The sequence below is a fragment of the Chionomys nivalis genome, chromosome 10, assembly GCF_950005125.1.
Source record: "Chionomys nivalis chromosome 10, mChiNiv1.1, whole genome shotgun sequence".
Taxonomy (NCBI): Eukaryota; Metazoa; Chordata; class Mammalia; order Rodentia; family Cricetidae; genus Chionomys; species Chionomys nivalis.
In genome coordinates, this window is record NC_080095.1 from 49318561 (window position 1) to 49331664 (window position 13104).

General features: G+C 38.5%; 1 protein-coding gene across 3 annotated transcripts in view; it reads left to right on the forward strand.

Moving 5' to 3' along the window:
- The window catches only part of Kcnh5 (potassium voltage-gated channel subfamily H member 5), a 294555-nt gene that overhangs the window by 61304 nt on the left and 220147 nt on the right, over positions 1 to 13104 (forward strand). Inside the window, exon 7 of one of the 3 annotated variants that reach the window (XM_057782950.1) lies at positions 12067 to 12094. The exons of the other annotated variants lie outside the window; for them this stretch is intronic. Within the exon in view, the coding sequence (XP_057638933.1) occupies positions 12067 to 12094 (28 nt within the window). The remainder of the gene's footprint in view (positions 1 to 12066; positions 12095 to 13104) is intronic. 3 annotated transcript variants of the gene reach the window in all.

Sequence of the window (13104 nt, forward strand, 5' to 3'; positions counted from 1 at the left end):
TGAGACCGTATTTTAGCCAGGATTTTTCCTTTCCTCCCTGCAAACCCTTCCATATGTCCAAACTTGCTCTCCTTCAAGTCCACGTCCCCTTCCTTCCACCAGTTGTTATTGCATGCATAGATGTATTTGGATGGCTTTTGTCCTGGTGCACTCTCTTTCTGCGTTGCCTTCTGAACTCTCCTTTGCCAAATCTTCGTTCGCTCTTTCATTGGTGCCAGACCTGTGCTGTGTTTTGAAGTTGCACCCCTACTTCCTACCCTCTACCTTTTCTATCCCTCAGATATCTGTCTTAGTCACCTGCTCTCCCAGAACCTGGAAGGACAAAGCAGTGTGGAGCGAGTCACTGTCACACTTCATACTCAAGGAGTATAAAGAGAAATTGCCTCTCTGAAGAAGAGCCAGCAATGCCTTATTGAAAAAGAACGAACTCTAGAGGACATGACTTAAATTGTTTAGGAGATTTATTTACTTGTTGCCCTTTTATTTCCACGCCAGTGGGGAACACAGTTATCTGTTTTTCCTATGGGGTTTCAACTTCAGATTTCATCTTTGGCTTCTCATTCGGGAATCTGAGTTTTTAGTCCCTTTTCATAGCTGGTCCATTACCATCAGCTTATTCTCAAATAGGTAGATCATTGTTTTGGTTCAGTAAGTATTGAGTGCCTATAACTGGTAGACTCTTTGTAGCTGAAGCACCCAGCAGCCTCCTGTGGTTGCTTTTTTCTTCTCTGTTTTCCCCAAGGGTTGCTCATTTCTATGTCCTTAACAGAAGGGCAAGCATCAAGTTATCCGTCCACTTCTTGTTTAAATATACCCTTATTATACCAATGCAAGAGAAATTCATTCACCATCATGGATTTAAACAAATGATTCTTCATTTTCCTGTTTGATCAAGAGTTATTGGCTAGCTACAGTATTTTTTTTATTGATTTTTATTGAGCTCTACATTTTTCTCTGCTCCCCTCCCTGCCTCTTCCCTCCCCTCCAACCCTCTCCCAAGGCCCCTATGCTCTCAATTTACTCAGGAGATCTTGTCTTTTGCTACTTCCCATGTTTCTCTTTGTAGAGGTTTAATGTATCTCCTGTGTCCCAAGGTTTAGAAACTAATGACGTGCCTTAGCATGGGACCCTGTTCATACATTTTCATAGATATTGACAGAGCGGCCTTCTTCAGTCTCAAAAAGCTTGTTTCATATTTTTTTTTTTTAAAAGAGAATCTCCTACTTTTTTCTTTTTCTCCATTTTCTCCCTTCTGAAACACTTTTTGTTTAAATGTGTTGAACAAGTCCTGGAATTTCCTTGTTTATTCAGTTGTTTTTCAAACCATCATCTCCTTGCTGCATTCTGGGAGATTTCTTTATCAGAATTTTCTAATTCTCCTCGGCTACAAGAATGCTGTTTTGCTTGACACTAATGTAGCCAATTTTCATTTGCATCACTCGTGTGCACTTGGCACATATATTACTATATTTAACGTTCTGTAATTGTAGATTATTACATTCAATGTATATTTTATAAAGACTAGATAGATTCTGAGAGTCTTCACACTGTGCCACTTAATTTATTCACATTTACTGTATTCATTTTTACTGTGATTAAATGGATTCTGACTTATTTAGAGCATTGTAGTTTCCATTTTACATGCTTTTTTTTGTGCTGCTTCCTTTGTTCTTTATACTCTTCTGTGTGGACTGAGGTTTCCCTCAATTCATTGGACCCTTTCTAATGCCTTGAATATATCATGACTGATATACTCTGATAATCTATGACTGTTGCATTTTTACTTCAGCATTTGCCTTAAATCCTAAAAGCTTGTGAGAATCTTTGCCCCTCTCCAAAATAACACAAGGACTTTTGTTCTTTTTCTTTAATAATTTAAAGACAGACTCATTCTATTATTTTATGTGAATGAGTGTTTTTCTTTCATGTACACATGTGCATACACTATTATGTCTGTGCCTTGTTCCTGTAGAGGTCGGAAGAGGACATCAGATGCTGTCGGACTGGAATTGCATATGGTCGGGAGCCACCATGTGGCTGCTGAGAATTGAACCTGGGTCCTCTCTGCAAGAGCAATATGTGCTCTTAACTACTGAGCCATCTTTCCACCCCCTATTCACTTTCTTTAAACTTAATATACTATATTTTGGTTCTTAGTTTTCTCCTCTAATAATGTTATTCTTTTACCTGGTTGTCAATACGGTCTACATGTCCATCTCTTTCCTTGCCTGCACTGTATTTAACGCATCTCTGGCCTCCCCCTGGTTCAGCTCTTGAAGATTTGGTTCTTTGTTATGTAGAATCCAGCTTTCTCTTTCAGGAAGGTTTTCTGGCATCCTTCTCAAAACTTCCAATTAACATTTTCACATTTCATCTTCACTGTGTGAATGCACGCACATTAATGAAGTTAAAATTATTTTAACTTTATTATTAGTCTTTGAATGATCTGGAATCTTCAGCCTAGTCTAGGGCATGCTTTCCTCCCAGGTTTGCCTTCCATTCTCACAAGCTGGTCCCAAGGGATTAGTGTGAAAAAACACTCATGAGTTCTACCTGAAAAATTCTAAAGACAGAGAGACAATTATTTCATCTGTTGGGGTTTCCTCTGTACAACTTCAGTGTAAACCCTGAGGTGGTGAATAATATGTCGCTGCTGTGTTTCTTCAGCGTGTGGATATGCACTGATGTCATGAACGGGGAAGTGTTTGCCAAGGTCTCAGTGCATTCTGCAATGACATCAAGACGGGCTGGAGCTTAGGCAAGAGGAACCGCACCAGCAAGTGGGAACTGGGGAATACGGGAGAGTATGAGATGGAAAATTCTAGTTTAATCCTTTATTCCTGTACGTGTGCAGAATTCCTTGAGGCAGCTTAGTAACACTTGGTTTTCAAGACCCTTGATGCGCTCTCTGAAGATAAATTAGATTTATTAGGAGTTTGTGAGCTGGATACGTGATTTTCAAAGAAAACTATGAGGCAGAAAAGACAGAACCCATTTCAGAAAGCTTCTGGTCTAAAAATAAGGAAAATGAGCTTTCTAAACATCATAAATGGAGGATAAAAGATATTCTCTCATGAAGTCTAAGAATAGAATCTCCCTCCTCTGCAGCATTCATTTTAACCAGCATCAGGGGTCTAGAGTACTTGGTCTGGGTACCCCAGGAGAGCTAGTGTAAAGTAAGGAAAGATTGGGAAGCAGACAACACACTGGCCAGTAGCAAGGGGGCCACAGCGATGAGATGATGGTGGGTGATGAGACCCACAAAGTAAGCCTGAAAAATGGATCAGAACAAAGCAAACTTAGGAAAAATATCACTCATGCACTGAAGCTGAAAGGAAGTTGGATGAATCTATAGTGGCTAAGTGGAAGCTGATAAGAGTTTTAATTTTTACAAAACTCCTTTTGAAAACAGTGTCTGAATTATTCTTTGTTCACAATTATGCTTGTCAGACTGCCACACGCAGATTTCATGTTACCGCATACATTTAACATTGTAATTTTACCTCTAGCTATCATAATAAGAATTCAGAATCCAGAAAAGGGTAATCATGCTTGTAGCTGCTAATGGGTTTTGTCAGACTAGAACCTCTCCGTCCCTTTTGCTGCTTCAGATTTTCCACCGGGAATTGCAATAGTAGACAGCATCATTTATACAATTGACATGCCATTATTTTTTAAATTAAAATAGATATTTGAAAGTAATGTTTGAGAGGATCTGAAAGGGATTGCATTCAGTTTCTTTGGTATTGGTTCTACCATTAAATCCTGACAGTCACGCCACACAGTACTATGCTGGAGGAGGCTGTTTTTTATACAAGCGACTACTGTGTACTGGACGATTCTCCCTGTGCCTCTTTCATTCCCCCATTAGTCATCTTTATTTTCCTAGACAGTTTGTTTCCACTTTCATGTCATATGATCATGCACGACTTGCATGTGCATATGATCTAGGAACTACAGATAAGAGAAAACATGCAATATTTGTCTTTATGAGCTGTCTCAATTAACTTAATATGGCTATTACCAATGCCTCCATTTTTTTCTAAGGGACATAACTATGTTCTTTATAGTTGAAACAAATTTCATATATCCCATTTTTTTTTATCCATTGCTCTGTTGCTGGTCATCTGAGCTGATTCTATAGCTTAAATACAGTGAATAGTGATGATGGAATGAACACCTACATACAAGCTTCTCTTTGATATCTTGAGTTGGAGTCCTTTGGGTATAACTCTGTCACACAGGAGATCTGTTTTTGGTTTTCTAGGAAACTTCATGTTGATTTCCACAGTGGCTGGATGAGTTTCAGTTTCACTAGTGCTAAGAAAGTGTTTCCTTTTGTCCACATCCTCACATTTGTTACTTTTTTTCTGAGCGGGATGACGTGAATCCTGTGCTCCTTAAACCTGTTACTTCTTTGATGGCTAATGAGGCTGAGTACTTTTTTTTAAATGTTTATTGGTTATTTGTACTCTATCTTTTGAGTCCTATCTATTTCTGATTAAAAAATTAGCTGATTTATTGATTATGTGATTTGATTTTTCTTATTTATCTATATACACACACACACACACACACACACACACACACACATATATATATATATATATATGTATATATAGTGCTAGTCCCCATTAAGCACTAGGTCTCTTCAGGCTACAAAAACATTGATTTTTCTGGGTAGAAGCTTTTAAATTTGAGACTCCATTTGTCATTTGTTGGTATTATTTATGGAGAGACTGGAGCTTTATTAAGAAAATACTTGTGTACACCTAAATCCTGAAGTGTTTTGCCTAATTTTTAAAAACACTTTTTAAGTTTCAACTCATACATTAAGGTCTTTGCTCTGTCTGGAGTTGAGTGTTAGATAGGGAGGAATCTAACTCCAGTTTTCTACATACGGAGATCCATTTTTCCTAACATCAGTTGTTAAAGAGGCTCTTTTCCCCAGCGTATATTTTTCACATATTTGCCAAAAATCTTATGGTTCCCTCTCCTGAAATGAAATAGAATCAGAAGATCAGGGAGTTTACTGTGATATTGTGTTTCCTAGTAACATCAGAAAGAAGCTACATAGTGATGTCTCTCCAATATGACTCCTCAAATGTGAAGCAAACAAGAATGATACCAATGAACATGTCAAACTGGATGAGAAAAGCCCATGAATCCTTAATCTACACAAAGAGCAACAGGCAACAGAAGAAAACTGGAATCAGGAGAGGTGGTCTTCCCCAGGGTAGAGAACACCAGTTGGCTGAGTGCCAAATGGTCATCCCTGAAAATATACATTCAAGAAACATTATAAAGTCTCAGCAGATTGTATTTAGGAATATATATATTCCTATATATACACTACTATACATATATATGGATATACACATGTATATACACATGTACACATATGCATGCAATAACAATTAGTGAAAAACAAGGCCATGAATTTTGAGAAGAGTCGTGAAGGATATATGGGAGAGTTTTGTGAGAGAAAAGGGAAGGGGGAAAAGTAGTTATATTATAATCTCAAAAGTCATGTTGTTGTAGCTATGAGGATTTTTATCTGGGTCCTTCGCTGAATTCTATTGATTTACACCCCCAATTTTATCTAAGGACCATTAATGATTCTTTTACTATGGCACGGTAGTTTCATTCAAAATCAGAATGGTGGTACTTACAGCATTGTTCTTTTTCCTTAGGAGTGCTTTGGATATTGGGATATTTTGTGCTTATGCATAAATTTTAAGATAGTTTTTTATCTTTCTGTTTCTTTGAAAAATGGTTTTGGAACTTTGATGGGGGATTTCCTAGATTGGTAGATTGATTTAACTTTATTTAATCGGTGATCTAGTTTAGTCTGTTTCAAACAAATTGGTAAATTATAAGTAACAGAAATTCATTTTGTTTTGGTTCCAGAGGTTGGAAATACAGCATGATGGGATGTGTGTGTGTGTGTGTGTGTGTGTGTGTAGGTGGTGGTGAAGATCCTATTGCAGTGTTTCACATGGTTGAAGGTTAGAGATACTGATTTATATATGTGACATTAATTGTTCATGAGATGACACTCAGGAGCTAAATGCCTCCCATTAGGTACCCTTTCTCAACAATGATGCTTTGAGGAATGTGTTTTAACATGTAGGGGACAAATCAGTGAGCACTGCTCAGTCTTTTCTGCTATTTCCCAATGGATGACACGATATCAGCATTCAGTCTTAGTAAGTTTCATAGCTAAACTTTTAAGGATGTTTGTAAAATAGACTTTTAAAAAGAGCAGTTTAAAACCATAACACAATTGAGGGGACGTACTAAGGTTTCCCACACATCCCTTGCCCTTATAGATGCAGATTCAGTCAGCCATTGTCAGAGTCCCAGACCAGCATATGCATTTATATAGTTGATCAACTTGCATGGGTACACTACATTGCCACTCAAAGCTTGCATTTACTTGAGGGTGCATCCTTTGTTTAGGATGTGACACAAGTTTTGATGATGTGTGGGGACACGAATGCACTGCAACAGTACAGATATTTAGTTTCACGGCCTAAAAGCATCCTTGCTCTGTATCTTCATTCATTCTTACCCATAAACTCCTCACAATCATCAATCCTTTAGGTGTCTCCATAGTGTGTGGCCACTGAACACTGTGACATATAATTGGGGCCAATGGTTTTCAGGCTTTCCGCGTTATCTCCCTCCTCATAGTAACAGGCATTCCAAGTTTCTCTATGGGATTGCGAGTGTTTATAGATAACTCATTCTTAGTGCTCAGTAATGTATCATTGTCTAGATGTATGCAAATTGATTCACCTACTGAGGGGCATCTTCAATGCTTCTTAGGATTTTCAGTGATGAGAAAGACTGCTGCATATGTTTGTGTGCAGATTTATATGTGAATATAAACTTTCAGCACGTTCAAGTCAGCCAGTGCAGAGGAGGAAGACTTCTGCATCATATGGTATCTCTTCATTTTGTTAGAAATTATCAAACTTTCTGTCAAAATGACTATACTGTTTTACATTCTCATCAGCAGGGGATAAGAGGGAATCTGCTGTCCCACATCTTTGTCAACTTTTTTTTTTTTTTTTGGTTTTTCGAGACAGGGTTTCTCTGTAGCTTTGGTGCCTATCCCAGAACTAGCTCTTGTAGACCAGGCTGACCTCGAACTCCCAGAGATCCGCCTGCCTCTGCCTTCCGAGTGCTGGGATTAAAGGCGTGCACCACCACCACCCGGCTTGACTTTAGAATCTTTAATTTGCTATAGGTTACCCATTTTCCTCTAAACACTGTCTTCATTACACCCCACAAATGGCGTTAGGTTGTCTTTTCATTTTCTTATAGTTCAAAATAGGCTTAATTTCTCCTTCAGATTCTCCTTTGACATAGTTGACATTTACAAGCATGTTATTTAATTTCCCAGATTTGAGACATTTTCTATGTACTGCTTGTTGGTTTCACCCTGTTGTCATCCCCAATTGCTTCATTTATGTGACTTTTAGCAAACATGGGTATTCTAATGATGATTTTATTTTATATTTATATTTTGATGACTAATAATAAATTTGTGGTTTACCTACTTTGATCTTCCATTTCAGTGAAGAATAAGAAATCATACAAAGATCTTTAAATATTGAAGGGTTAGGCATTCTGCTGGTTTCTGAAGGGATTAAAGGCAAACTCTATGCTTGCCCAAGGTTGAGAGCCTTCCTAACTGAACATCTTCTATTTTTAATTCCTGCCTAACTGCTATTCAGTTTCTTTTTTTTTTCTTCTGTATTTTTTTATTCTTTTTTAATTAAAATTTCCAACTGCTCCCCGTTTCCCATTTCCCTCCCCCTCCTCCCACATATTGCCCCCTCCCCCCACTCCCCTCCCCCATCCCCACTCCTCTTCTCCTCCCCCCAGTCCATTCCCCCTCCCTCTCGATACTGAAGAGCAGTCCAAATTCCCAGCCCTACAGGAAGACCAAGTTCCTCCCACTTCCATCCAGGCCCAGGAAGGTGAGCATCCAAACAGGCTAAGCTCCCACAAAGCCAGTTCATGTATTAGGATCGAAATCTAGTGCCATTGTCCTTGGCTTCTCATCAGCCTTCATTGTCCGCCATGTTCAGAGAGTCCAGTTTCTATGTAAGTGCTGTTCTGTCGAGGCACTGCAGTTATGTTTCCTTAGATTACACATTTCTTGCTAATAATGGGAGTAAAGGGTCAGGAGGAAATCTCTCACAGATAAGGTAGGGTTCCTTGTATTCACATCTCTGATGAGGCCCATCCCATGAATAATCTTATCCTCACATGCAAGGAATGTTTCAGTTTGATTGGCCACATCTGCCATTCCCTTCATGCGTGCTTAGTGATTGGCTCCCTTGGTGTTTAGATGGGAGTTCTCACTGAGCATTGCAGGTATCGAGTAAAAGATGATCATAATACATCTCTGAATGCAAAACTCCCAAATTTTAGTTTGAGAGAAAAATGGCATTTAAACCATCAATCTTTGTGATGAAAGAGGGGTCAGGGTGAAGCTCAAAGGGTAGAAAAGGCTTGGAGGTTAAATTCAGCCTCAGGTTCCAAACTGAAGTGAGGTAACTATGGTCTGAGACTTTAGATTCTATTCCTGTGTGTACTGGTTGGGTAATACACAGATTTAATGATAGACATTCTTCTTATATTTGAAATTGAACAATGTTTCAGGCCTGCATTATTTTGCATGAGTTTTCCACTGAGACAAAGCGGTCTGTCTGCCGAGGGAATTAGCTCCAAGAGAATAGGAAATAGCAAGTAATGAGGCTCCTTTATTTGATTTTTCTGCTTGCATAAGAAGACACTTTTGTCTGTTCTGATCGTCATTCATGACGAATGCTTCCTGTCTTTGAGCTTTGGGGCATGATTCTAAAATAAAGGCGAAGGAAGGCTGAAATACATTGCTATGTGCTTGCTGTGTGTGAAAAATTGTACCTTAGCCATGTAGATGCTTGTGTAGAAGTTGTTCTCATCTTTCTGTGTAGTGCGCATCCCCATGCTTGAGAAATTCTGTTTCTGTGCATTGTGTGAGGAACTACCTGCCTTGTTTGCATTGCTTCCTTTAATTGCATGATGTCCTTCTTGCACACAATGCCCATCTATTCACAGAGCTACTTTCATGTCTGTCATTTGTATCATCATCTCTAAAAAGTTTAAAGCTGGGTGTGGTGGTCCTAACTTTAAACTTAGCTCTCCTGGGAGGTAGAGGTAGAGGTGGAGACAGAGGCAGGCAGGTAGATCTGTGAGTTTGAGGCAAGTTTGGTCTAGACAGGGAGCCCCAGGGCAGTCAGAATCACAGTGAAGTCCTGCGTCAAAAACAATACAGAACAGATCAAAACAAAACAGAAAGTTTTGTTTATTAGACATTGTGAAGAGTGAAAAAACCATTTCCCTTTCTGCATGAGACTTTGACTTTGGTCAACTATCTTCTCTTGTTACACTAGAAATCAATGGAAGAAAATCTCATAATCTGTGATTCTTTGAAGTAAAGTTTACATTAAAAAGAAGGGTCAGTAATTGTATCAGAACTGCAAGACACTTTCAGGGAACTATAAATACTCAAATGAGGTTGCCAAAGTGCAAAGAGAGTTCATTAGATGATGCAACACTGACACATCCATGTGAGACTCTGAAACCAGCACCTGGGCTGTTGTTACTACCGGCATTAGGTCTGGTGGGATCTCTTGCCATGAGGCTGTCAAAAGCTCCATGCCCCCAAATTGTGGACACACATTGCTAACAAAAGAAAGTAGAATTGACTTTGTTGCTGATCAAAAGTCAGGGAGAATACTACCTTATGAAGCTTTGTGTGTGTCATCAAAAGGAAAACCAAGGACAAACTCTAGAGGAATGCAAACTAATGCATGGCCGACATTCTGAAGCTGAGACAAACTGGGGTGATCTGTTAAGACTGGGTAAGGGCAATGGTTGAGAGTTTGTTCTGGTAGCTAAGTGAGGATGATTACCTTGGCCATAGGGATTTTTGGCTTTGTGTGTGTTATCTATACATGGGCTCTACCAGCAAGATACATCCAGTTCTGAGATGAGGGTTTTAAAGCAAAGAACTGAAGGGATCTTGAGAGCCCAAGCTATCTGCTGATGTTTTCTACTCATGAGCTATGGTTTTTGGAAATTTCCAATAACAGAAAAACAAGAATTTGGGACAGGAAGTTCTCAGAAAATAGGATCACTTTAGTAGATCTAGAGTAGAGCACACAGTCATGCTTGTAGACAGAGTTTCAGTTCTCTGTGCCAGATGGAATGGCTGGAGAAAGGCAGCTTCAGATCTCAAGGCTGTGGGTCAAGATAGCTCTAACCTCTTTCTCGTAGCTGACTTGTCTGTTGTGGGAAGATGGGACACATGATCGATAGTTCTACACGTTCCTATGAGGTCAACTTCCACAGAAGAAGCTATTCTCTGACCAGTCATGACTGCTTTCCTGCATGCCTTCTGAGTCTTTTGTCTACCATTTGGGGGCAGTCTTGTGAGCTGACATGTTGAATTGGTCAGTACTGCAGGCACAGATACAGATTTTACCAGCACATTTCTGCTTTGTGTATTTTGGGAGAACACAAACGCCTGTCCTCTCCTTCCTTTTTACTCTCTTCCTCCTCTCGCTCACCTCCATGTTTCTGCCCTCTCATTCTCTCTCTCTCTCCTGCTACCTTTTCCTTCCTTCTAGCATCTCTCTATGTAACTCAGGCTAGCTTTGAACTGACTGCATATTCTAGACTAGTTCAAATTCACTGTGCATCATACCTTGACCTGGATTTAATGATCCTCCTTTCTTGAGCTTCTGAGTACTGGGAATGCAGTTACGTACCCTCATGCCTGGCCCATGACAGTATTTTCACTGTGCTTGTGTTTAGATCAATGTGTCAATTAAAAATTAGCTCTCTTCAGATACTCTTATCATTGCACAAGGAATTTTATTAAGTTTTGAATGGCCTTCCTCAAATGCTTTTGTTTGAGATTTTATAGCTGTCATAATTGTTCTAGCTGCTTAAAATAGTATTTTTATTAATTCTTTGAGAATTGCATATAATTTATTTAATCATATTTGCCACTTACTCCTCCCCCTAACTCCTCTGAGATCAACCCCTCACCTCCCTACCACCTCTTTTTAAAATTAATTTTTATTTTAATAATCCACAGAATATAATTGTATTATTCATATAACCACAACTGTGTGGTCATCCAAGGTAGTGTGGTAAATCTACTAGGCATCTCAATCTTAAAGAACCAATTCTCCTTTCCTCAGAAATCATTTACTGTCAATAGCTCCTCATTAGGGGTGGGGCTTGTGAGTTCCTCTCCCTTCCATTGTTCTAGACACTTTTAATGAGGAGGCGTAGCTATCAGGAACCTGGCAGCATTGCTTTCTTATAATTAGAAATTCCAAACTAAACATTACATCAAATTTATCTGTTCAAATCTTAGCATCTATTATACTTTGTGTTCATTTCTAAAATCTAAAAATTAAAGTTAATATCAGTATGTCTAGTTAATGACAATGTTGTCTATATTAGCAAAAAGTGATTATTTTTATGGCTTATACAATTTCCATGTCAGCATCGGTAAATTTATATCTCTAACACTGATCACTGGCTTCATCACATTTCTGGTGTGTAGAGTGAAGACTAGCTATTTAAACTGACTTCAGAGATAAGGTGGTACATTTAGAAACACAGAAGTGTGGCCCAAAGATTTATTTTTTTCCTATAAAGATCATCCTTTAGGTGTAAAAAGAAAGTTTTTCCTTCATTTCATCCACCAATTTACTTCCAACTATGCTTGAGTTCCCTTTTCTAAGTGATAGGGATATAGCAGTGTGTGAGCCTGCAAAGCCTCCTGTCTTCATGGAACTATTTAAGAGAAATTGTATCAGACATTGTTAATAATCACAAAGAATTCTATATTCAGGACTATTGGAGAGAGAATGTTGCAATGGAGGTAAGAGAATGGACTTATTTCTCTGAGACAAATCCTGGGGAGGTTGATCAATGGGATTTGGCCACCTGAATTTGCTAAATGATGCTTACCAAAGTTGGGCCTAGAGTCGGTGAAATAGGGAAGGTTCTGCATGTCTTGGTAAATAATTCCCCAAAGTCCTTGATCAAGTCGTTCCTGGTTTGTAAATCTGGGAAGGGTTAGGAAAAATACATCGTAGAGGACTTGAGAACAAATTTTTCACTAAAAATTTTGTGTAGGAAATGCTCTGAAGAAAAGGAAATCAGGGCCTTGGAATTGAGATGAGACTGGCCTAAAGATTAATCAAGTTATGGCCATCTTGGTTAAAGCTTATAGTCTGTTGAGAGAAAAACACATTGAACAAGCAAGAAAAATTAAAGCAGTTTACGAACACACACGTATATATCTTCTATATATACATGTGTGTAGTGCATATATAAATAGATATTGGGATATTCACTCCAAATTAAAATAATGCAGGACAATAACTCATATAGATAATGACTTGAATGATTAGAAGTTGAACCAGATGGGAAAGTATGTTGTGGTTAAACGTAGCTGTTGGAGAAAAGAGACCTCAAGTGATAGGCAGTTTACATGGAAAGATGACATTGTTTTAGAGCATAGAAAAAGGAGCAATTGTAGCTTAGAAAGTAAAATAGGATTCTATATCCATATGACTGAAGAGCCTTTGGCCCAATGCACAGGCAAATCCTAATATTCAGTGAGTGGGTGTAACACTGAAGTTGGTCAGTGGTCAAGGAAGGGAGTGGTGGGATGGGAGATAGGGATAAAATGTGATCAGAATGGAAGGGAATAAACATGGAATTACTTTCTGAACACATTATTGTCTTATCTTAACAATGTGATCAGAATGGATGGAAATAAACATGGAATTACTTTCTGAACACATTATTGTCTTATCTTAACAATGTGATCAGAATGGATGGAAATAAACATGGAATTACTTTCTGAACACATTATTGTCTTATCTTAACAATGTGATCAGAATGGAAGGGAATAAACATGGAATTACTTTCTGAACACATTATTGTCTTATCTTAACATTGATATATTTTAAATTATAACCAATACAAATGCATGAACATATACTGTCAAAATTA